This window comes from Sciurus vulgaris, assembly GCF_902686455.1.
Source record: "Sciurus vulgaris genome assembly, chromosome: 18".
Classification (NCBI taxonomy): Eukaryota; Metazoa; Chordata; class Mammalia; order Rodentia; family Sciuridae; genus Sciurus; species Sciurus vulgaris.
Window position 1 is genome coordinate 34222273 of NC_136479.1, and position 24176 is coordinate 34246448.

General features: G+C 59.3%; 2 protein-coding genes across 5 annotated transcripts; one reads left to right on the top strand and one right to left on the bottom strand.

Annotated features, from left to right (window-relative positions):
• The first annotated feature begins 3650 nt into the window (after positions 1-3650).
• On the top strand, positions 3651-14369 carry ORAI2 (ORAI calcium release-activated calcium modulator 2). 4 transcript variants are annotated; one of them, XM_079121829.1, is made up of 4 exons: positions 4473-4550; positions 4581-4646; positions 8217-8454; positions 12643-14369. In XM_079121829.1, the coding sequence occupies exons 3-4, from the start codon at positions 8230-8232 to the stop codon at positions 13180-13182; spliced, it is 765 nt and encodes a 254-aa protein (XP_078977955.1). In that variant the 5' UTR covers positions 4473-4550; positions 4581-4646; positions 8217-8229; the 3' UTR covers positions 13183-14369. The 4 variants fall into 4 exon arrangements, with proteins under 4 accessions (XP_078977954.1, XP_078977952.1, XP_078977955.1 ...); XM_079121828.1 differs by lacking the exons at positions 4473-4550; positions 4581-4646 and adding an exon at positions 3651-4201; XM_079121826.1 differs by lacking the exons at positions 4473-4550; positions 4581-4646 and adding an exon at positions 3654-4197.
• Positions 14370-18000: 3631 nt separating this feature from the next.
• ALKBH4 (alkB homolog 4, lysine demethylase) lies at positions 18001-24150 on the bottom strand. Its single transcript, XM_079120125.1, has 3 exons — positions 23935-24150; positions 20858-21055; positions 18001-19449 (listed from the first exon to the last, which is right to left on the bottom strand). The coding sequence occupies exons 1-3, from the start codon at positions 24049-24051 to the stop codon at positions 18862-18864; spliced, it is 903 nt and encodes a 300-aa protein (XP_078976251.1). The 5' UTR covers positions 24052-24150; the 3' UTR covers positions 18001-18861.
• Positions 24151-24176: the final 26 nt, after the last annotated feature.

The window sequence follows — 24176 nt, forward strand, 5'->3', positions numbered from 1 at the left end:
CCAGCCACAGCATCCAGGCACACTGCTCACCCGCTGCCACAGTGCAGTGTTCTCCCTGGCTCTTGACTCTCTGCTCCTCCCTCCAGCAGCACACGGCCCGTCTCCACGCTCTCCAGCCATGGCGTCTCAGCCCAGCTCCCAGAGCCCTCCGCTTCCTTCCACCACCTCGCCTCACCACACGCATGGCCTACTGATTGTCCTCGCCCGGTCAGCCCCGCGGCCTTGTGTAGTCTCTCACTCCGCATTCCTGACGGGGCCTGCTAGGGGCTTTCCGCCGTCGTCGCCTGCTTCTCAGCTCACCTTGCAGTGCGCAGTGACCCGTGTGCTCCCGGGGATCTTGTCCGGCTTTAGGTGCCGTCCTCCCCAGAGCCTTGTGAGTGTGCGCTTCCTCCCCTCAGAGCCCCGTTCTGAGGGCTCCCTTCACATCTCACGGGAGCCTCAGGCTTGAAGGTTCTGGACCTGCTCACCCTCCTAGTCTCTCCACATCACCAGCATCTTGGCCTCCTCTGCTTGTTCCCTGCCCCCGAGCCATCCTCCACACAGCCAGGGTCCCTTTCAAAACAGACACCAGGCCTTTTCACCCCCCTGCGTCAAGTCCTCACTGGCTTCCCTCGCTTGGAAAGAACAGGGCTGCAGGGTACTGCCAGGTGGCCCTGCCTCCTCCCTCATCCCTTGCCAGCTCACGCTGCTCTCCAGGGCCCCAGCTCCGGGCCTCACACCAACCTCGAGTGCCCTGCACTTGCCCGCCGCCGCCTCTTGTTTGGGCCTCCGCTCAGACATCACCTGGAGAGGCTTTCTCTCCACCACCACCTGTCATCCTTTACTGCTGCCCAATGCCCACCTTCTGCTCCACAAGGACAGGGCCCTTTGCTCATCCTGGTTCTTCCTGCATCCCCAGTGCCAGCACAGAGCTTAGGATAGAAGAGATGCTCAGTAAATGTCCATTAAATGGCTGAGCAAATCCAGGGACTGGAAGCAGACAGGGAAGTTCTTCAAACCCAACAAACTGCTAATACGGCAGGAAGAACAATTAGACACTTGTGGTTGGTTAAAAGGGGTCGTCATATGCATGCAGCACCTGTCGGGGAGCCTGCTTAGAAGTCCACATTCCAGGGTGGTGCCCCCCCAGAGAGCTGATCCATTACAGTTCAGGCCCAAATTATGCATTTTAAGCGGGGCCCCAGAAAGGCTGGCTTAGAGCACCTTAACTTCCATTACGATGCTGGATTCATTTTTCCTGTTTTCGACATTTATCTTTTGGGTGGGGAAAATGTGAACTTGAGTTAGAGAAATGATGTTCCACTGACCTTGGGTCACGACTCGACCTAGTTCCTGAAGCCACACAGAAGCGGAGAGCTGCGTGGGAACTGCTTCCTTGGTGACCGTGGAGACAGGCATGTTTCCCCTTCTCCCCTTTGGAAGTTGATTTATGTTTACTCTTTGGCATACTTGACGAAAGTGAGCTACGATTACCATATATTAGCATGTATTTCCATAAAGAGCAGTCTTAGAAATGAACCTGGAGCAAATCCAAAGAGATGGATTCTCGTTCCAGGAAATGTAGCAAATGTTTATTGAACACTATGTGCTAAACCCAGATGATTCCAGGGTCATCACTAGGCACTGACATGGTGACAGGAAGCAGGACCCAGGGCTCCCCTTGAAGTAGCTCCACCCTCTGATCAGGAACAGGACCAAAGCACAACAGTGCAAAGTGTACGCAGGCCTCAGTCCCAGCCTCCAGGAGGGGCCCGTCACTGATGCAGGGAACAGGCTGGAAAGGAATAGGTGGGAGGCACCAATGGCCTGAGCAGTGGCAAGGGATGAGGGTCCAGAGATGTTCCTGCAGGAGAGTTCATGGAACGGGACAGGACCAGGAGGTAGACAGGTGTGCAAGGGAAAGAAGACAAATGTAGCAGTGGGCATGGTAACGTCAAGGGTCCCTGGGGTGGGCAATGCAGAGGTGTCTCCCAGGCAGGAAGAGGTCCAACTTATAGGATGGCTTGGAATGTCTGGTTGCACCTGGTCCTTGAAACAGTAGAAAAGAGGGGACATTAAACAGGGTGAGAGACAGGTGGGAGGTGGCCAGAGGGATTGAGCAGAGGGGAAAGGAATCTTCCTGGAAGAAGCAGGGTCTCAGAAAGGTCAAGGGAGAAGAGTGGTGGACCCTCCCAGTTCATGGAAGAGCTTAGTCCCCAAAGTTTTATGATAATAGTATTAAGAAGGTAACAATCCAACTGTATTTAAAGGTGGGGCTTTGGGAAAGGGATTAGATTTGAGGGCCCCATGATTGAAGCCCAGTGGCTTTATGAGCGGGAGAGAGACCACACACAGATCACACACTCCCACTATGATTTAATGCAGTCTGGGGGGGTCTTCTCCAGAGCCTGGGCCACTCCATTTGGGTCTCATACTTCCAGAACTGTGAGCCAAAATAAATCTCATCTTTATAAAGTTGCCCATCTCTGGTATTCCGTTATAGTAATGGAAAGTTGACTAAAACAATGGAGGGTTTGAAATATTACAGAGGAGCTGCTGTGGGTGATGGCAAGGGCTAGACCATAGGAGTCAATGGGACCAAAGCAAGGTGCCAGGGGGCTGGAAACATTGGCCATACCAACTGTTGAGTCCATCCTAAAGGGAAAGCAAGGACCATGGTGCCACTGGATGTGGGCGTGTGTATTGACTCCAGTTGGTCTGTTCCAAAGCAGGATAGCTAAGGCCTTAGGAGAGATGGGACTTGTCAAGATCAGCCATCTAGGGAAGCTGCACAAACTGGCCGGTGTCCTGGCCATCAACACTGTGACCCTTCACCTGAACCTCCCACTCACCTCCCTGTGTGCCTGAGCACACCTCTGAATAGAGTTTTGCGACAAATCTGCTTTCAACAGTGTCTTCCTGTTTCTCCCTCCATTGTCTGAGGGGAGACAGCACCATTTCCTCTGATGAGGAAGGGGGCCTGGAGAGGCCCCCGGTCTGCTGTGCAGACTTGCTGGATTGTGCTTGGGTTGCAGGTGTCACTACCTGGAAGCTCTAAAGGGCAGCACATTAAGGCTTCCTAAGACCGAACGCTCATGCCACCCTGCAGAGGGAATTTTCATCTGATGCAAATACTATAGTTTACACAATGTTTTCTTCCTGTTTTCAAATTCGTCTGTCAAGAGCTTGAGGTTTGAAAGCCACAGTATGATAGATTTTTGAGGACTCTGCTCCCTGAAATTCAAATGTCCCCTCTCTTGTAGCAATGGGGCAGGGACAGTATTGGGATCCTGGGATTTTCTATGCCATTGTTAGGGCCTAACATCCATCCCTGTTGGGTCAGTAATCAGCAGGAGGGAAACTGGTTTAGTCTGTTTTTAAGTGTCCTGGATGAAAAGGTAACATTCCTGGACTCAGTCCTGGGCCGTGAAGTGCAACTTGAAGTGTGAAGGGCTTTAGCCTGGCATTTGCAACGTCCTACTCTCGCAGTTGCCGGAAAACCTGGACTGGTTGACAGAAGTGGAATTTTTCTTTCGTTTGGATAAATGTGTCACGGTCGAATGCTGTTGTGACAGATGGAAAAATCCTATGTAGGGCACGCAGCAGCCTACCAGGCACGAAGGAAGGACCCTTAGGGGCCGTCTGGCACCGACGGGTTGATACGAACCCATCCTGCCTCTCAGTGAATTATTCATGTGCACTTCCTGAAAAGAACGCTTCTGTTTGAATTTCTCGGTCGTAAAACCGCAGCGCTGGCCCAAGGGTGCGAGGTTCGCTGCAGCAGCGAGTGAGGGGGCGGGCCCGGAGCACAGCCCTCCTGTGCGCTCCGGGAACTGCCTTGAGCAGGCCTTCTGCGCACAGTCCCTGGGGCCGAGGGTGCTGTGCCCAGCTGGGTGCCGCAGGCAGGTCTCGCTGGGCCCGGGAGTGGGCGGTGTGACCTGGGCAACCCCGACCTGCTCCGTGCCGGCTCTGCGTGGCGCCCTCACACACGCCGGGCAAACTCGGGCGTGGCCAGAACCTCCCACCCTTCGCCCCACCCTGTCCCCCTCAACGCCCGGTTCCCACGCCACCCCTCCACGCGGCCAAGGGCGACGCTGGGCCTCTTCGGAGCGTGAACCCTGGCGCTCCCGTCTGTGCTCAGGCCCGTCCCCCACGGGCCAGCGGGAATGGCCCTGCCGGTCCTCGCTGGATGATCCAGGGCCAGAGAACGTCCAGCTCGTGAGTAGGTGGCCCGGGCGGCGCCCTGTCCGCTGGCTCGCCTCGCCGCCGGCGTGCCAGTCGATGGCCACGGGCGGCCTGTCATTCTGCACACGGCGGAGGCGGGAGAGATGCTCCCCGCTCGCGGTCGCCTGGTGGTGGTCCCGGCGGGGGCGATGACCCCGGAGCTCCTGGAGCTTCTGGAGGGGGGGCCGGCCCCGCCCACCCGGCGGGTCACGTGCCCACTCCCCGTGGGTCGGTCACGTGACGGCGGCGCGCCGTTGCCTTGGCAGCGGCTGCGGCGGCCGGCGGGGGCGGGGCGGCCAGCGGAGGCGGGGCCGGGGGACCCCGCGCGCCGGGCGGAAGGAGGGAGGGGGCCGCGCTCCGCGCCCGGGCCGGCCACTGGGCCACGCCACCGCCGCCTGCCGCGAGCCCGGAGCGGAGCCGGGGCGGCGGGCAGTGCAGCTCCGGTGAGTGCTCGGCGGCGGGCGCGCCCACTCCGCCTCGGGCGCGCTCACCGGGCCGGGTGGAGGGCGCGGGCTAGTCCCCGCCCCGCTGGGGGGGCCGCATCGAACCGGGGACACTGGACTGAGAAGGGACTTCCCCTGGGGAGGCGTGGGACGGAGCGGAAAAGGAGGATGGCCTGGGGATGGGGACATCCAGGTGGCCCCAGTCCCGCGGGATCCCGAACGGGGTGCGGTGCCGAGAGGATTCGGCCCTGCGGTCGCGGCTACTTCTCGAGGGGAAGGGACGGGGGATGCAGGTGGACCTTTCTGTGAGCCCCCGTGGGAGCTGCAGGGTCCCACCCCGCACCCCTGTGCGACAGCGACGTTTCCCGTGGCCCAGATGTTCAGAGGAAGTCAGGGCAGACAAACTCCAAAAGCAGCCCCCTGGAAACATTTGGGTCCAGCCTGCCCGGGAGAATCGCTGATCTTGAGAGAGACCTCTTTCCCCAGACTGCTCTTCATAAAAACAACCGAGATACCCCAGAAGGTTCCGCCAGGAGAGCATCCTTTGGAGCCTGTGCGCCTGACAGAAATGTCGGCGGCTCCATGTTGGCCCCCCTTACCTCCTCCCTGAGCCTGGAGCTGGGGACCAGACTCAGCTCCACCCGCTGAGGCAAACTGGCACGAGGTAGGCCCTGGCTGGGAGGGTGAAGGGTGGATTTGAATCCTGTCCTGGCTGGTACCTCTGGAGGAAGTAGCTTCCCTACCTTCAGGACCCAGCTCCAGGCAGGCAGACAGTCCTTCCTGCCCAGCCTGGCGCAGGCGTGGGGACACACACACACAGGGACATCTGCAGCAGAGCCCAGCCACTCCCTAGAGACTGTTCTCAGACTTCACTTCTCTGCGGCTGTAGATCTCCACTCTAAGATTGGAGCCCAGCTCCCATTCACTGGGGGCCCCTAGGCTTCCCTCTGCTGTACCCTACATGTCCCTTCCTCCCTTTGGAGGGCACCAAGCCTCCCAGTCTTTTCAGTTCAGCAACCATTTCACAGGGTCGAATGGTAGTTCCAGTCCAGATGGACCCAGCAGTGCCTAAACGTCCCCATCACCAACTCTCCATCCCTCCGTGACCAGGCACTGCCAGAGAAAATCCTGCAGTTATACTGCTCGTCACACAGGCCCTGTGCTGTGCCCCTGGCTTCAAGTGTCTTCCACCCATACCTTTCTGCCTGCCAGGCAGCCAGCCTTTCCACCTTGTGCCTGGAAGTGGAAACCATCCCAAACCTGTGTCCAGAGCTGGTCTTCCTGCCTCTCAGAACCCTCTGTGCTGCCAGCATCTTACCTTTGAAGGAGGGTCCCTCTCTGCCAGTTCATTGCTCAGGTCTGAATCCCCTAACCTTGCTCTCTGGTGCTGCCTGCAGGGACCTTTCCCTGCTCCCTTCCTGTCCTCTGCAGCAGTTGGCTCATTGAGTGAGAGTCACCCCTTTGTCTCTGTCCTCCCCGGGCAGTGAGTTCCTTAGAGGTGACATTCTGCCTCTTTACCTTGGAACCCTCAGAAATAAGAATCGGCTGCATGAACGTCTGTGGGATGCAGGTGGGCGAGGGTTAGCTTCCTCCATGCTCCCTGGGGAACTGTCTCCAGGGGACTGCAGGCTCAGTTCTGTTCTATGTGGGGAAAAGGAAATATTCATTTCCAAATTCTGACACTTTTAATTTATTTGGAGCTAACCAATAGTTTGTTCAGTGAGCATCATTTCTTTGAATTCTCCTCACGGGAAGGGACCTTCCAAAGACGCAGTGCTTGGGTGTAGTACTGCTCGCTACGCATGTGGACAAGGTGTAACCCAGGTGCCCCAGTTGGCATTCCTAGGTTCCCCTTGAAAATTGGCATCCCCTGGCAGATAGAGAACTGAACAGGGATCTTGATGGTGGGCCAATAAAAAGAGCTGCGACCTTGTGACCTGGTAGAGAACCAAGAGAAAAGTAGATCAAGTGAGACCTTTCCCCTCTGCTGACATCTTCCCGTTACCTCCTAGAGACAGACTTGGAAGGGTGAAGGGGGGGTGGGCAGTTCCTTTGCCACTGACTCTGGTCAACACCTCTAGAAAGCCCCTACCAGGTCCCGTCCCCTCCTTGGAGCTAGGAGCCCCGAGGTGTTTCTAAGGCCTGAGTAGACTTTAAGGGTCCCAGTGGATCTGATTCTGGAAGTTACTGAGGCCAAGCTAGGTGCCCGTGCCCTTGAAGCATGCCCTGGAGATTAATTAGAGCTGGATCCCAGTGTGTGGCTGCTCAGGCTGCCCCTGAAGTCACTGGAGACCCTCCAGTCCCCTCTTTAGACCAGTGGGGGCTTAGGGTTAAATTCACAAATCTCACAGATCAGTCCTGATGTTTGGTCTGCATTTTTGTCAAACCCTGTTTCTAGCAGGGGTGCCTCCAAGGGCCTCCAGTCTCCATTTCTCCTACAAGTTGCTCGTGTCAGCTGAGGGCTCTAGTTTTTCCTTTTGCTAAAGGTTTCTGTCACAGCCTGGATGTGACTTTACTTGAGTTGTATAAACTAAGGATTTGTTTTTAGGGTGAACTGTACTGATTAAAATCCAGTTTAATTTGAAAAGCCAGTGGTTCCTTGGAAGCGTGTGTGCTGGGGTTGGCACTTGGTCATTGAATGTGGGCTTAAGTCTTCAGGGCCCTTATCTTCTTCAAGAGCTCTGTAGGTGGGAAGATCCCCAGGTTTGGTTTTGTCTTTTGCTCCACTGGGGATTAATTCAGGGCCTCACACACGCCAGGCAAGTGCTCTTCCACTGAGCCACATCCCCAGCCACGGTCCCCAGTTTGGAAGAGGAGGGCGTGAGGTTCAGGTCCAGCCTCGTGCTCAGGGTCTCGCAGCAGAGTCGGATCCAGGCTCTGCTTCTTTAGGACCCAGGCTTTTCTTTTCCCCCTTTGTGTTGCTGGGCCTGGAACTCAGGCCTCCCGCGGCCAGGTCAGCGCTGCACCTCTGAGCTCACTCCCAGCCCCCAGGGCTCCTTCTGAATGCTACAGCAGCCTGTCCCTGGAATGTGGCCCACCTGAGGATTCAGTGGCCACCCTTCAAGTTCACTCACCGAACCACACTGATTGGAGCCTTCCTGAGCACTGAAGGGGGTTGCTTTCAGCTTTGCAGGTGGCGGCTGGTGACACACACCCGACCCTCCTCTTCTGCAGCTGGTTCTCACTTTCTGGCTTGGGACTGCCCCAGAGACCAGGACCCCCCATCCGCTCCACCTTTGGAGCCTGTTTGGCTCTGCAGGTCCCAGGGAGGGTTAAACAGACTTGGAGACTGTTTTCTCTTCCGTGTACACATTTTTGGCAGTACTGGGATTACCAGGGGCTCTACCACTGATCCGCACCCCCCTTTTATCTTTCACTTGAAGACAGGTCTCGCTTCATTGTGTGGGGTCTTGCTGAGTTGCCCAGGCTGATCTCGAGCTTGTGATCCTCCTGCCTCAGCCTCCCTAGTGGCTGGGATTATGGGCATGGGCTGCCACTCCCCGCAGGAGCCTCACTCTCAAGGTCACAGAACTACGTAGGGTCCTGAGCATGTCCCTCTCGTCCCCACAGCCTGGCCCCCACCATGAGTGCTGAGCTCAACGTGCCTGTGGACCCTTCCACCCCTGCCTGCCCGGAGCCTGGCCACAAGGGCATGGATTACCGCGACTGGGTCCGCCGGAGCTACCTGGAACTGGTCACCTCCAACCACCATTCGGTGCAGGCCCTGTCCTGGAGGAAGCTCTACCTGAGCAGGGCCAAGCTGAAGGCCTCCAGCAGGACCTCAGCCCTTCTTTCGGGCTTCGCCATGGTGAGTGCGGCCGGGTACGGGGTGCGCGTGCTCCCCACCCCAGCCAGGATGCATTGCGGGAAGAGTGCCGGCGTCCGCTCCTCCCAGGGCACTCTGCTCTCACGCAGCAGTTGCTGGGGGGACTGGGGCGCCGAACCCCAATCCTCAGAAAGCTCCTTTTCGTGTTCAGAGCCCGTGTGTGCCTGGTGAGCAGGGTGGGCGTGGAAGCAGCTCCGTGGACTGGGTTCTGGGAAAGGCACCCCTGCTGCCCCCGCCTCGGGACCACCGGAGTCACTTGAACAAGACTCAGGATCACCAGGGTTAGGCCAGCTGGGGAGGCAGACGCTGACCAAATGTGGCTGCCTCCGGGGTGATGCGGCCATTCTGGCCTGGTTCCCGGCCGCCGTCTTCCCTCTGAGTCATTCCAGGACAGGAGTCAGTCTCAGGCAAAGCCACGTCTGCTGTTGATTCCAGTCCCTGTCCCACTGGAATTGTCCCAGAGGGTGAGAGTCAGGGCTCAGCCCTCACTGCTGTGTGCTGAGGTGCTGTGGGCTGGAAATGGTTTCTTTCTTGAAGTAAAAATAATCATTATTCTATAACCCACAGTTGCTAAATTGGCAGTGCAATTTAAAATAAAAAGTAGGCAGAGCGGGCATGGCAGCACATGCCTGTCATCCCAGCAACTCAGGAGGCTAAGGCAGGAGGATCGCCGTTGGAGGCCAGCCTCAGCAACTTAGCAAGGCCCTAAGCAACTTAGTGAGACCTGGCTCAAAATAAAACTAAATAAAAAGGGCTGGGGTGTGGCTCAGTGGGTCAGCAGCCCTGGGGCCAGTCCCTAGTACGAAAAACAAGACCAACGGTATGCAGAACTGGCCTCTGGCTGCCGGGCCTGCTCAGCCACCCCAGGCATCCTGGGGAAAACTAGCCGCTCCTGGTCAGAGGGGCCACAGGCAGAGAGGGCGAGAATACCGCAGGTAGGCAGAGGTGGCCCAGCGTGGAAGGCAGCACGTTGGTGTTTGGGTCTGCAGTTGAGAGAAGGCTTGTTCACGTCTCGTGTTTTATTTTGATAACATGACTACGGGAGTGTGTCATCAGATGGTGCACAGCTGTGGCTCACACCGACCCTCTTCCCATGGCTGTCATCTTGTTAAAAAAGAGAGAATCTTTTCAAGTGTGATTTAAAGGAGTGCGTGTGAGAAGTTCATTGTTTGGGTTTCCATGCAGGCCATGGAACGCAGGGGCACTCTACCTGAGCTGCATCCCCAGCCCTTTTTAATTTTGAGAGTGTCTCCGAAGTTGCCGAGGCTGACCTTGACCTTGCAATCCTCCTGCCTCAGCCTCTGAACGGCTGGGTTACAGGAAGGCCGGGCACTGTACAGTGTTCTACACTCACCCGCTTGAGGACTTCAGAATCACTCATGGAGATGGGAAAACAGCCCTGTGAGTGAAGTTCTGTCAAACAGGGAATTCTGGAGGAGAAGAGACCTCATGGTAGCCCTCAGGGGTGGTGCCGACCATTGAGAGGAGGGGGTGGGAGAAGTCCCAGGCCAGCAGCACTTCCCAGGAGTGCTCTCTGTCCTCAGCCTGGCTGTGGCACTCACGCTTGCCAGTTCTGATTCATTTCTTCTCCGTGGACGCGGTGCCTCCTCTTCCAGAAGTTTCCCTTGGGGAGGCTGCCACAGCCTACCGTGTGCCGCACACTCAGCCCCACAGCTAGTTCTGGGGAGGCAGAAAGCCACCGAAATGTTGTGCCTGGAGCCAGGACCAGGGTGGAGACAGCAGCTGCGTGCCCCTGGGTTAGATTGGCACACTGCCCTTAGGCCGTCACTCACTGTGGGCACTGGGGAAAGGCAGTGCAGACCCTCAGGAAGGGCGGAGCTGGGGCAAGGACCGGCAGGTGGCGCCCGTTGGGTTTCCCTGTTAGAACCGCACGCTGGTCCTGGGCCCCGCGAGCACCAAGCCCGCAGCTCGCTTCTCCATATTTATTCTTCCCTAACTTGGAGAGCTCGCCATCCACAGCCACTCATAAAATCTCTGCAGAAACACAGCGCGGCGCCTCCGACTCTTCCTGCTCCTCGGGCACAGCCAGACCCTCCTGGTCATCTCTGTTCCCTCCCTCCGAGCTGAGTCCCCTGTGGTTTGTGAGAGCCTCGCATTGGGCCATACCCTTCGTGGCAGCAGAGCCTGGCCCAGGCCACTGAAGAAAGAGGATCCAGCGTGTCATGTGGCTACTGGTTTCCTGGGTACTTTCCACAGAGGCCTCAGCCATAATTGCTACTGAGTTGCTGTTGGACTCTGGTCCACCAGGACTCCTCTATCTTCTTTCCCCAGTCAAGTGTCCTGTCATCACTGAAGGGGAAACAAGGGATGAGGGGTGAGGTTCTCACTCCGACACAGCAGCTGCTGAAGGAAGCTGTGAAATCTTAGAGATTTTTTTTTTTTTTTTTTTATGTTTTTTGTTTGTCTGGGTTTTGGTACTGGGGATTGAACCCAGGGGTGATTTACTACTGAGCTACATCCCCAGCCCTTTTTACTTATTTATTTTTAATTTTGAGACAGGGCCTTACTAAATTGTTGAGTCTGTCCTCCAACTTGGGATCCTCCTGTCTCTGCTTCCCTGGTCTCTGGGATTACAGGTGTGCCCAGCTTTTTTTTTTTTTTGGTGGTGCTGGGGACTGCTTGCAAGGCAAGCACTCTACCAACTGAGCCAAATCCCAGCCTCACCCAGCTGCTTTTTTTTTTTTTTTTTTTTTTCTTTTTTCAGAGATTTTTAAAACAGAGATGGCTCAGGTAGAGGGGAGGACAATGGGCAGAAGACCTTCCTCGGGCTTCTCTCTTTCTGCCCCCCACCTTCCTTGACTGGTTTCCCTCTTTGGGGTACCTGGGGAAAGGTTCTTGGCGAGCCCCCAAAACCCTGGTGGGCCTGGCTAAACCCTCCACTGGGTGGTCCATGGTCCCTGGGGCCGGGTGGGGAGCCAGGGAGGATGCTACGGGCTTGGACTTGATCTGGGGAAGCGTGGGACGGGCCTGTTGCGAAATCCCCTTCGGGTGTGTGGTGAGCGGTCCAGGAATGGCCACGGGCACCTCCTGCCACAGAGATAAGCTGGGGCTTCCGGTTCCCTCTGTGGTCTTCTTTTTCTTTCATTTAAAAATAACTTGGGGGGCTGAGGGCGTAGCTCAGTGGTAGCGTGCCTTCCGCGGGTGCCAGACCCTGGCTTCAATCCCAGCACTGCAAAAAATGATAATAATGAAATAATTTCTTATTTAATCACAATGTACTACATGAGTCCCGGCACTACAAAAATAAATAAGTGAAAAGTGTAGTTCGCAGATGCAGTTTAAACTTGCCGGACGGTGCTGTGCGCCCGCCGTCCCAGCTCTGCGAGGCTCACCCAGAAGGAAGGAAGATTTGAGGCCAGCCCGGGAAAGCTCGGGAGCCGTCTCCCACAGAGAATGGAAAGAGCCAGGATGTAGCTCAGCCCCTGGTCCAACCCCCAGTCCAGGAAACAAGCAAATACGAAGAACTGCAGGGCGGTGTAGCTCAGCACAGAGCAGTTGCCTGGCCCTGCGTTCAGTCCCTCACTCTGCCAGACAAACCAGGAGCTGCGGAAAGACGCACAGCACAGGGTGCAGCGGGCGGGGGGGGGGGGGGGGGGGCTCACCCAGCCCTTGGCGGCCCTGGGTGCCAGCCATGGGCCTGCCACTCAGCCCTTCTGTTCCCTATGCTCCTGAACTTCCAGGATGCAGCGCTCCAGACACTGCCCATGGGACTGGCACCTGTGCTCCGGCGCAGGCTGTCCAGGCGGGCAGCTCCAGGCGGGTTCCACTTTGACTTTCCTAAAAGGTCGGTTTTTAGGTTTAGACAGGGCGCTCTTCAGCAGGCTCTGGTGTCAGTGGCAAAGCCGCTCGCTGCCCAGGCCTGCTCCAGTGCGCGCCGCCTTGGCCCAGCTATGGCTTTGCACCCAGGAGCCCACTCTGCGCCCTGTGACACCGCCCTTCCCGCCACCTCGCCCTGCCACATCTTTACTTTGCAGGCTTCCCTTAGGGAGAGCTTTTCAGCTGTGATCAGAAAGAAGCTTGACACTGCAGAGCGGTGAGGGGTGACCCTGGGCATGAGGGCCTCCGTGTGGCTGAGTCCACCTGCGGCTCTGCCCCTCAGGAAGCCATGGCCCGGTGCAGCCCTGCCCACCTGCCCACTTTGCTTGACAGGTGGCCATGGTGGAGGTGCAGCTGGAGACGCAGTACCAGTACCCTCGGCCGCTGCTCATCGCCTTCAGCGCCTGCACCACGGTGCTGGTGGCCGTGCACCTGTTCGCGCTGCTCATCAGCACGTGCATCCTGCCCAATGTGGAGGCCGTGAGCAACATCCACAACCTCAACTCCATCAGCGAGTCGCCGCATGAGCGCATGCACCCCTACATCGAGCTGGCCTGGGGCTTCTCCACCGTGCTGGGCATCCTGCTCTTCCTGGCTGAGGTGGTGCTGCTCTGCTGGATCAAGTTCCTCCCCGTGGATGCCAGGCGCCAGCCTGGCCCTGCGCCAGGCCCCGGTAGCCACACGGGCTGGCAGGCCGCCCTGGTGTCCACCATCATCATGGTGCCCGTGGGCCTGATCTTCGTGGTCTTCACCATCCACTTCTACCGCTCGCTGGTGCGCCACAAGACGGAGCGCCACAACCGGGAGATCGAGGAGCTGCACAAGCTCAAGGTGCAGCTGGACGGCCAGGAGCGCAGCCTGCAGGCCGTGTAGGGCCAGGCGGGCTCTGCGATGGCACCACCGGCCCTTCTGAGCGGCGCCGCAGGGCTCCCAGGCTGCCGGGCCACTGCCAGGTAGACTGCAGCTGCCACCTGACTCCTGTCTTCATGCCACAGTAACCCAGAAGCCGCGGTTGGTCTCTCAGAACGCGGCACTCGGTGACACAGGAGGCCTGCTTGCCAGGAGGAAAGGCCCTGGGAATTTCCAGGGCCGGGGAAGCCCGAGTGTCCCGGCACAGGCTCTGCGGCATCAGTGATCAGGGAGAATCTGAGAACCTGTAGCCAGCAGGGTCAGGGCCGTGGGTTTGGAGGAGGGACCCCTGGAGGGCAGAGGTGGACCTCGTGACTACCTGCCAGGTGCGTGGCCCCCATGGTTGGACAGGGCTGGCCACCGATGGGGTACTGGATAATGCTTGGCTTGGTGCTTCCCTCCTGGCCCTGGAGGGAGTGGGGTGGCCTGGCGTGGGGACAAGCAGGAGTCTGGGGCTTGGCAGGTGTGGTGGCACGGCCACTGGGTGTCGGAGCTGCCAGGGCAGGGGCCTGAGGGAGGGAGAGGGGCATCCTGCACGATGCCCTGCTAAGGAGGCCAAGTTCCCTGGGTTCTCCGAGGCGCGAGGCTCTGCCAGCAGCCTGGAGCATGGCCACCAGGTGGGGAAAGGGCCCCCAGTCCAGAGGTGCCACCTCTTTACAAGAGGGCCTGAGTCTGTCAGCTGCTGCTTTAGGCTGCGTTACCAGCAGGTTGGGGTGCAGACTTGGGCACTGAAGCCATCCTGCCCCCTGCTGCCTGTGGTCCCAAGAGCTGAGAGGACATAGCCTGGGGGTGTCAACAGAGCCACTGACCCAGCCTGGCCTGTGACAACGAAGTGCAGGCCTCCTTTGTTAGGACACTTGTTAAACCACCTTGGGGAAGGCAGGGCCTCAGTGGGCCCCTGCTGGGCCTGCCAGGCCTTGGCAGATGCAGACTCCCTCCCTGGTCACACGCTGCAATGTGGGGTTGGCGTCCTCGGGCGCCTGGTAGACCCCTGCCCTCGCGGTCGGCATGCCCGTCAGTGTTGCAGCATGAGCCTACATGGGTGTGCGCAGCACCCGAGCTGCTCCGAAACCATGTTTACCCCTGCCCAGCAGCGGCCTGGAGAGGGTGCCTTGTCCTCGGTTCTGTACATAAATGTCACTGGGCTTCTTGTTCTGCTCACTTCCTTAACAGCTGACTGCCGGGGTCTGGGGTGTGCCGTGGGTCCCAGGTGGCCTGGGCAACATGCTGCTGAGAACAGAATCCTGGACGATTCTGAGATGCGGAGGGGCTGCTGGGAACCAGGCAGAGAATCCACCCAGGAAGCCTGGACAGCACCCCCTGGGCCAGAGCCCTGCATCTCCACAGGTGCCACCGGCCCTGTCGGTGACTGCCCCCCTGGAGCCTCGCTGAGAAGGCCCTCGGTCCACGTTCACTCTGCTCGAGAATGCCAGCCTCACTCCAAGGTGGCACTTAGGTCCTGGCAGGGGCCAGATGGGCTGGCCTTTCTGGATGAGCAGCTTCCACAGCTGAGAGGGATGGAGGGCTTTTCTTCCAGCTAGAGCCTCGAGGGTCCACGTTGGGCCTACTCCTGATGCCACTTGCCAGAGCCATCCGGGACCCTGACACCCAGCTCCTCAGCGGTGCCAGGCTTGCCCCAGTGTTGGGCGGGGCCAGGGGCTACACCTGGTCCCCAGCAGAGCTGGCCTGGCCTCAGCACCCGCCAGACACCAGGTGCCAGTGACGTTCCTGCAGTCTCTCTGCTTCCCCCAGCCCTGGCCTTTCCGGGGCAAATGGCCTCTGAGGAAAGAGAGATGGCCCTGCGTGAGGGGCACAGTGCTCCAGAGCCTGTGGCAGCGTGGGGGATACGCTGCCATCCAGAGCGGCACAGACGCCACAGCCTGGCAGGCGCGGGTGGGAAACCAATCAGGCTGGGACTTCAGTTTCTGGACACGTAACCTGATTTTGCAGAGTGCAGCCTTGGCCTGGTGACAGGCACTGGGCACCCTGGAGCCAGCACAGGCTTGCCCTGGTTTGTCTAGTGTCCTTCCTGGTGCTTGTGAGATGAGAGCCCAGGGACACACCAGGCCCTGTCCACTGTGGGACGCTGCAAGTTGCAGGTGTTTGTGGTGTCGACGGCAAAGGCAGATGTCACTAGTGTCTTTCAGGCACGTCTGCCAGCCAGGGGAGGCTCGCCTGCAGTCTCGTCTGCCTACCGCTGGCTGTTCATGCAGGACGCTGTGCAGATCGTGCATGGCGGCCTAACTCCTGTCCCAAGTGTGGCTTTTTCAGTCCCCTGGATGGAACAGAGGAAACCAGTGAGGCTGTTCAGAGCTCCCGTGCTCGCGGGATGCCGGGTCCACCCACAGCGGCTGCTGCACTGGGAGCCCCCATCCTGGCCCCAGAGCCTCTGGAGCCCCACCTGCCTCCTCCTGCTGGCCGCTGGTCAGGATCCTAACAGGCTGCCCCACCAACGGGCAGTCCCCGAGAGTAGACAGGTGGTGCTGGGACAGGCTTCTGCCGGCTGGACCCCAGGAGCCCACGCAGCTCGGTGGCCTCTGCCTGCTTCCTCCCCCCAGGGGCTTTCTCCGGAAACAGGGGAAGGGGCTGGGCAGCCGACTGCCAACGGAATCCCTCTGGACAGTCAGCCAGAAGGCCCCCAGTCCCTCCAGGAGAGGCACTACCGAAGCTCTGGTCCCTTGGGTCCTTGTGGTCCTGGGTTCACCTAGCCTAGTGGCAGGGACAGGAAGGCGCCAGGAGCTGTTTGAGACCCGTCACCCGCGGGGGTACAGACCTGCTTCCAGCTGAGATTTCTGCCCTTTGACTCTCCAGCCCTTCAGCCGAACAGGCCCAGCAACCTGGGCCAGCGTATCAAGAGCCAGGCAGCTGTGGCCCAGAGGGCAGCTCCCCAGGGCTCAGCACCAAGCGCTGGCCAGCAAGCCAGTCTTCCAGCGGGCACATGAGCATTTGTAGTGCAGGCTGCCATTTCCTACAGGAAAAATGTTTAAGACCATGGGCCACCTTCCCCGCCCCAGTGGCAAGCCGCTGCGGCTCTGCGGGCCAGTTCTGCGGGAAGCCAGGAGCCCGCAGCAGGACCACCCAACACCCAGCAGACCCGACGAGACTTCTATCCTCGACTTGGTGTTTTTTCCTTCCCTTCTGGTGCTGGGGTGGAGCCCAGGACCTTGTGTGTGCTTGGCACTCGCTCTACCACCGAGCTACCCCAGCTGCCCTGACTCAAGTGCCTCTGGAAGGATGGGGGTGGGGTGGCATCTGCAGAGCCCCCTTGCCATGCCCGTTTAGAACATGCCCAGCCCTTTCCAGCTGGGCTGCCCCCACACCTGGGCTGCTACAGGACACTAGGGTTAGTTCAACCAGCACCAAGGCAGGGAAACCCCAGGAGGCTCCCAGCTCAGCCCCTCCTGCTCCTGAGTTGGGACCCCCAGGGCCTCACCACACAAGCAGCACCAGGCTCCCTAAAGATCTCGGTAAAGTGGCAAGCCTGGGATGCCAGCTGAGCCACCCAGAGGGTACTGCTGGCTTCACCAGACTGTCCCCGGGAGCCTTAGGACAACCTAGTCCACAGGACACATGCCTGGGCCCTAAGTGTGCTGAAGGGAGCAGGCAGAGGCAGCCGCCCCACAGACAAGGGACCGCACAACCCCTGGGGCCCAGCCCTTCAGACACTCGGGCAGCGGTGCCTAGGAGCTGGTCGTGGCATGCCATGCGGCCTGGGCTCTTCAGCCCCAGCACACTGGGTGACAGGAATGGCCCATCTCGGGAACAGCAGGTCTTTTATGTTACAGCTTCAGGGACAGGCTCAACTCTGAGGTCACCAGCCTGGCACGGAATGGGACGTTCCCAAGCATCTTTGGCAGGAGTGCAGGAGGGACCCCTGTGGAATGCTTGGCAAGCACTGGGTGTGCCTGTGGGCGGGGCCCCTGGCTGCCCAGCTCTCTGCGAGGTCACGTGTCCTTTTCCCAGATACACGTTGCCCTCCCTCACTGCCACCTCCCACAGGCTCTGCCAGGGGACAGGGCTTCTGAGGCCCCCGGGCCCAGGCAAAGGCTCCCTGAGCGTCACTGCTCTCAGAGGCAGCTGGAGCTCTGGCCAGCGGGGACCCCAGAGCCCGCGAGGGGCCCACACGAGGACAGCACGCGCCTGCCATCCTCTGGTTCCCTGTGAGCGGATGCAGGGTGGCAGTCCTGGTGGTCTGGGAACGGACTCCCACCTACTGGGCACTGGGAGGCCTCTCCATGGTCGTCACAGGGCTCCCCTGCTTCGGCCAGCAGCTCAGCAGCTGGACACTGCTTCACAGAACTCTCAGCCGTTCTGAGTGGCCCTACAGAGCGTGCGGATCCCCTTTCCTGGGAGGGGCTGTCCCTGCTCTTCCAAGGTGGCCCCCGCACACAGCAGTGAGCCGAGAACGTCTGTCTCAGGCTGCAGGGGGTGCTGCCACGCAGGTCTGGGAACACTGCCACCCCTTGTCACAGGTGAGCGGGCAGCTGCCCTATCCAGGTGGGCACCCACACAGCCTGCATGCACCAAGTGAACAACCTCGAGGCATCCTGGGAGGAGGGGCACTTTGGGGAGGTGGCAGGAGCCAGGCCCTCAGATATCCCTGCCCATCACACCCCCCAACCCCAGCGGGTCAGCGCGACCCAGGCTGGGCCCAACTCAGGAGTTGCGGCCACATTCTGAACTTCAGATCTACCACCAGTGACATTCTCCAGTCCAAAGTGCCCCCTGATGGAAGGGATGGGTGCGAGGGTGTCTATAAAATTCATTCAGAGGAACAGATAAAGGAGAAAATCATTTTACACTGTGCCAAATCCCTCTTCCCTTCAAACTGTTGACAAGTTAACCCAAACAGTGGCCATAATGCAGGCTCAGTCCCATCAAAACCAGCTCCCCATACTCTGGAGGCTGAGGCAGGAGGATCATGCGTTCAAGGCCAGACTGGGTAACTTGGGTCATCTCAAAATAAAATAAAAGGACTGGGGGGGTAGCTCAGTGGTACAGCACTTGCCTAGCACGTGCCAGTCCCTGATTTCCATCCCTAGTACTACAAAAAAGGGAAGAACTAGCAGCTGGGCAGGGCCTGAGGCACGCACTGCCTGTGAGACAGACAACAGGGCTTAAGTCAGGTGGCTTCTCTCAGAGCCTAATGAGGGCCAGACGGGGTGGTACACGCTTACAATCCCCTGACTCAGGAGGCTGAGGCAGGAGTATCCCAAGTTCAAAGCCAGCCTCAGCGACTTAGTGAGACCCTGTCTCAAAATAAAAATAAATAAGGGCTGGGGATGCTACTCAGTGGTTAAGTGCCCCTGGGTTCCATCTCCAGTACCAAAAAAAACCTAAGGAGGGGGAATGAGTGCAGTGGGCGCAGCTACAATCCAGGCCACGTGGAGGCCGAGGAAGGACTGCCAAGTTCAAGGCCAGCCCTGGCAACGTGGCAAGACCAAATCTCAGAATAGAACACTCACAGGGCTGGGGCTGTAGCTCATGGAGACCACCCTTGGGGTCAATCGCCAGCACTGCCAAAGAAAGAAGGCCCAACGCTGGGCTCCCGCCTCCCTCCACCAGGAAGAAGCGGTCAGTGTGGGTTCCGGCTCTGGCCAGGCGCTGCTCTGGCTCCCATCCCCTGGTGCCCCGGGAGGCAGCTCACACGGGTCTTCCTTGAAAGGAGAGCGCGAGCTGCAGCAGTTCCTGCCCCAGCTCCTGCTGCCTGCCCCCAGGCCGGAACTCGGCCGACAGCTCGCGGAAGGTGGCGCAGACGCGGCGGGCCTGGATGTGCCTGCGGTGGATGGCGTGTGTCCACTGGTGCCGCGCAGCCCCCGTGAGCACCAGCAGGGACCGGCGGGGTACGGTGATGGCCACCTCCACCTCCTGGCACTGGACGGATCTGCTGGGGGCAATCACGCTGTCCCCAAAGGCCTCCGCGCCAGCAGAGGGGGCCGAGCAGAGCAGAAGGCTGCCGGGCGCCTCCCGGCACATGGACACCACGGTGGGGGACAGCAGGTTGAGGCTTACCAGCCGCTCCCCCCAGAGCCAGGTGTCGTCCAGGTGGGGGTCGATGGCGGAGCCCCGCTCAGGGCTGTAGTCCAGGTTACACTGCTCGACGGGCTGGAAGCCCTGCAGCCCAGGGAACAGTCCCATCCTGCGCACCACCTCCCGGCTGAAGCTGGGGAGGCCTCGGAAGCCCGCTGTCTTCAGCTTCTGTTTCCGAAAGTTGACTTTGGGGCCATAGTCCTGAGGGTGGGACAGAAAGGAGGCTGGAAGTAGAGGTGGTCTGACGGAGGTCGCACTGAAAACTGAGGGAAGGGAGCGGGGCTCCTGCAGGACCCCAGCGAGACCTGGCAGCTCAGGTAGATGGTGGCAGTGGTGGGGACGATCGCACTCAGAATCTGGACGAGTTCTGGGGAAAGGGCTGACAGGAAATGGCGAGAAGGCAGGAAGCACGGCAGAAGCCACAGGGAGAAGGGCTCGGAACCTGCAGATGAGGGCGCTGTGCGGCCCAGGCCCAGGCAGGACGCAGGCCTCAGGGATCTGAGGCTGGCTGGAGGCCCGCGGGGGCCCCACTCAGCCTGACAGGGGCATGCGGCTCCCCAGGGAGCACAGCCACCCAGGATGGAGCCTCCAGCCCCAGGGTCGGGAGGAGGAATCAGCCTGCGGAGGGTGGGGGAGGGAAACAAGGGCTGCCGTGACCCGGAAGTGGACAAGAGGAAGAGCCCTGCTCTGCAGGCACAGGAGGCCCGAGACCTGGCGCAGGCCGAGCTTGCAGAGGTCGGTGATGCAAGTGGGCTTTGAGTGGGTTGTGGGAACAGGAGGGTGGGGTTGAAGACAGGGGACCCGCCACACTGAGGACGCCTACGAGGCGAGGAGCACTGGTGGAAAGGCCAGGGGAGGCAGGACTGGAGGGTGGACACTCAGGAGCGGGGACTCAGCACCAGCATCTGCACGGGGACCGTGCTCTCCCGGAGGCAGAGGGGGACAGCGGGTGGCAGCAGAGTGAGCATCCTGGGGGCCACAGCAGGTGGGTCCAGTTCAGGGAGCAGCCTGAGCAGGGGAGCTTCCTCCAGCTGCTGAATGTCACCACGGCTATGACAAAAACCACGATGACGTGAGGGATAAGAGGGGTGAAGTGACCATCAGAACTGGCCACATATGGAGGTTGGAGGAGGGGAAGTAAGGAGGCGGGGGGGCGGGTGGACGCTGGCCCTGAGGGCTAAAGATGGAGGGGAAGGAGCGAGCTGGCGGAGCAGCGGCCCAGAGGAAGAGGCAGCGAGAGACACTGGTCCCTGCTGAGGGCAAGTTAGGAGCGTCAGCTGAATGTGCAAGACAAGGGATGCGATGGGGAGGGACAGTGCCTGGTAGTCCCCGCAGCCATGGCAGGCGAGGACCACAGTCCAGAACTCGCCTGTGACATCCCACCACAGAGCCAGCGGTGCCCAGGAGCACGGCAAGCCTGGCCACCAGGCCTCTGGGGAGGCCAAGCAGGCCCAGCATGCTGGACACACTCTCCTCGGCAGCCCTGGCTGCCCACACTTGACCCAGGGGCTCATGAGGTGTGGCTGCAGAGGAGGTGGGCCAAGGGTCCCCAGCAGCAAGACTGTCCCTTGGCCTAGGCCAGCACTCAGCACAGCTTGGGGCATCGTACCTGTTTCCTCCGCCCAGACTGAGAGAGCTTCCAGGGGTCACAGTCCATCAGACGCACCATCTCGGCTTCTTCCTCCCTCGTCACGAAGTCCTCTATCAGTGTCACTCCCGGAAATGGGAAGGCCCAGCCCTCAAAGTCAGAGTCCTCAGCCCCCACAGCCCAGCCAGAGTCCGAGCAGTAGAGGAAATGGTGTGTTTTCTGCAAAAAAAAAAAGACAGGTCCTGTAGCTGCTGTGGGCTTTCCTCGGGGTGCACACTCACCCAGGCCCCTTGGGAGACGCTGCCTAGAGGCTGCCTTGGAGGGCGTTTCAAAGGTGACCCCCTTCCCTGAAGCCACTTGGGCCTGCTGCATCACCTGTCCCCCCCCCCACCCTCTAAAGAACAGCAGGACGGGACCTGCGTGAGTACATCCAAGCCAGGTTGGGGCTCTGAGGACATGCTAAGCCTGAAGTTGGGACCTGGCTGTCCAGGTGTGGTGTCGTCTGTCCAGCAGAGCTCCTGTCCTCTGGAGCCCTAGAGGTGCCCCACTAGAACTCCCCTTCAAAAAGGACCAGCCTGGCCAACCGTCCTCAAGGAGAGCGAGCGCTGCCTGCCTGCCTTTCTGCCCAGGGATGACCGTCCACTGCAGATCAGGAATGGGTCCTCATTCCCCGGGTTGAAGATTAAACACCTGAGAAACGCCAAGGCAAGTGTCCAAAGCAAGTTTTACTTAAGAAAGGGATAGAGGCAGACTTCTCAGAAGAGAAGGGGCCCCAGAGGTGGCTGTCTGTGGGAGGCAGCAGTCTTGTCTCTCTTTAGATCCCAGATCTCCCTCTTGATTACTGTCTTCTCCCTCTTCTCCGTGTGCTGTCTGGGGGCAGGAAGGAGCAGGAGCTCGGAGGCCAAGCCTTAGGCGCCCAGGGGCCTTACTTTGCTAGCCAGTCATCATCCTCTGGACCCCGATCATTCATCACCTATACTACCTGACCTTTGCCCCCTGCCTCACCCCCTGTTCTGTGAGTCTGAAACCTCATCCAGGATGGCCAGGCCTCACCTGTCCAGTTCAGAGCCCAGCACCCACCTGCCACTCCTCCACCTGGGGCTGGCACTCAGCCCCCTCCTGTCTCTGCTGCTCCGCCAGCCTCAGCTGGCGAAACTCTCTCCCCTGGTGGGGTCTCTTCCCAAGCCACAGCCCCCACTCCCGGCAGCCTCCCTGCCCCTAGGCCATTCCCCACCCCCACCCTCTCTCCATTGTCTCCTTTCTGCCTTCTCCCCAGTTGACCTTGGCTGCCAGGCACAGGGCCAATCCCTCCTTCTCAAAATGCTCCCTTGGCTTGGATACACTGTTCTCTCCTGACTCTCTTTATGAATGAAAGGTTAATAAAATAGCTGTTGGCCTCCATGGCACTAAACATCTCGTATGGATCAATCTAGTTGAGTCCCTGTCAACTCTAAAAGGATGCAGCAAAGCCATCCCTCTGTGTGGGACACAGGCAAGGTGCTAGCCTGAGCCTGGTGAACCGCAGTCCTGGCTTCTGCAGCCTCAGCTCTTCCACTCCTGTCTCCAGGATCCACCACTATTTGGGGCCTCGTCTCCTCTAAAGCTCCCCCTCCAGCCTCCAACCCCAGCTCAGACTCCTCCTTAGCTTTGGGCCACCCCCTCTTCCCTGTCCCCTCACGCAGGACACACTGAAACTGGGGAGTGTCTGGGTCATCTTGCTCCCCTTATCCCACAGCCACCCTGTTCAAACAGTGCAACCTCCACACCCAGGGTCACCACATACTTTAAACCTTATGCATTAAAAAAAAAAAAAAAAGTTTGAAATTAAAATTTACCATCTTAACCATTAATACACTCACACCGTCCATCTCCAGAACTCTTCCTTCTTGCAAAACTGAAACCCTGTCCCGTTAAACACTAACTCCCCATCCTGCCCCTCCCCAGGGCCTGGCCATGCCACTTTCTGTCTCTGTGACTTTGACGACTTCGGGTGCTACATATAAGATGCACGCAGCATCTGCTCTCTTGTTGCCTTCTTGCCATGCTGGGGACTGAACCCAGGAACTCACGCTGAGCCACATCCCAGCCCACTTCTGCCCTTTTATGGCTGGCTCATTTCACTCAGCATCATGTCAAGGTTCATCCACGGTGTAGCCTGTGGCAGGCTTTCCTTTCTTTTTAAGGCTGAATAACATCCATTGTAGGAATAGCCCACATTTTGCTTATGCTTATCCATTCATCTCCGGATGGACACTTGTTTCGCTTCCTTTTGTTATTGTGAATAACAATGCTACAGCTGATGAACAAAGATCGCAAGACCTCACTTTCATTTCTGTTGGCTACAGACCCGGGAATGGGATTGCTGGATCATATGGCAATTCCAGGTTAAATCTGTGAAGCTCGCCATACTGCCTTCCACAGGACCTTGAGCACTTTGACCACGGACAGGGCGTGCGGTTTCCCCACACCACCAGATCTGCCCCTCCACCACGGATCCTTCCAAAATTCACACCGGACCTTATGATTCCTTCGAAACCCTTCAGGAGCTCTCCAGGGTCTTCAAGACAAGTCCACCTGCTCAGGGGACAAGGCACCTCTGTGCTCCAGCACCTCTGACCTCCCAGCCTCGTCTCCCTCATCTAGGGCACCATTCCCCTTCGCAGCACACGCACCACCCCAGGCCTCTACCCATGCGGGTCCCCAGGCTGGAGCGCCCTTGCAGCACTGCCAGGCTCGAGTTCTTGAATTAGTTGCTTCTTGCCCGTTTCCGTGCATCGGGCATCGCTGGCCGGGCACTCGGCACTCTCTACCCTTAAGGCGTGGTCTCCCTCGTGCGGCGGAGCCCCGAGGGGCTAAGGGAGGGTGTTGACGGATTCCCAAAAGCCCAGGGGAGGGCTGCGGGCGGACCCGCCCACGACGCGGCCGCTTCCCACTGGCCAGACCACTCCTCCCGGCACTCATCCCTTCACTTCCCAGCGCCCCTACCACGAGGGCCCCTGAAAGGCTGCGACCCTGGTCCTCATCGGGGCCGAGCTGGGCCTCAGTTTCCCCCTATGGAGGACGGAGTCTGTGGGAGTGGTCCTTCTCCCAGACCTTACCTGCGGGGACAGCTGCCATGGCGGGTCACCGCAGCGCTGCCCCTCGCAGATCAGACAGGTCCGGATGCCCTTGCAGCCACACTCCTGCAGGACCTCGGGGTCCTCGGCCGCCGCCATGACGCCGTCCCAGCGGCCGACGCGCACGAGCGCCGCGAGGGCCGCTGGGAGTTGTAGTCCGCGCGGGGCACGCGACCTAGGCTCCGCTTCCTTCCGGTCTCCGCTGCCGCGCTGCTCGCGCCGCG

Bases quoted from the DNA above. Each gene is read 5' to 3' on its own strand.
- ALKBH4 (XM_079120125.1), bottom strand. From the start codon at position 24,051: ATGGCGGCGGCCGAGGACCCCGAGGTCCTGCAGGAGTGTGGCTGCAAG. The intron at 21,056-23,934 runs GTAAGGTCTGGG...TTTTTTTTGCAG, and splicing joins CATGGCAGCTGTCCCCGCAG to AAAACACACCATTTCCTCTA. The intron at 19,450-20,857 runs GTACGATGCCCC...TCCCACCCTCAG, and splicing joins AGTCTGGGCGGAGGAAACAG to GACTATGGCCCCAAAGTCAA.
- ORAI2 (XM_079121826.1), top strand. From the start codon at position 4,169: ATGATCCAGGGCCAGAGAACGTCCAGCTC. The intron at 4,198-8,216 runs GTGAGTAGGTGG...TCGTCCCCACAG, and splicing joins GGCCAGAGAACGTCCAGCTC to CCTGGCCCCCACCATGAGTG. The intron at 8,455-12,642 runs GTGAGTGCGGCC...TTTGCTTGACAG, and splicing joins TTCTTTCGGGCTTCGCCATG to GTGGCCATGGTGGAGGTGCA.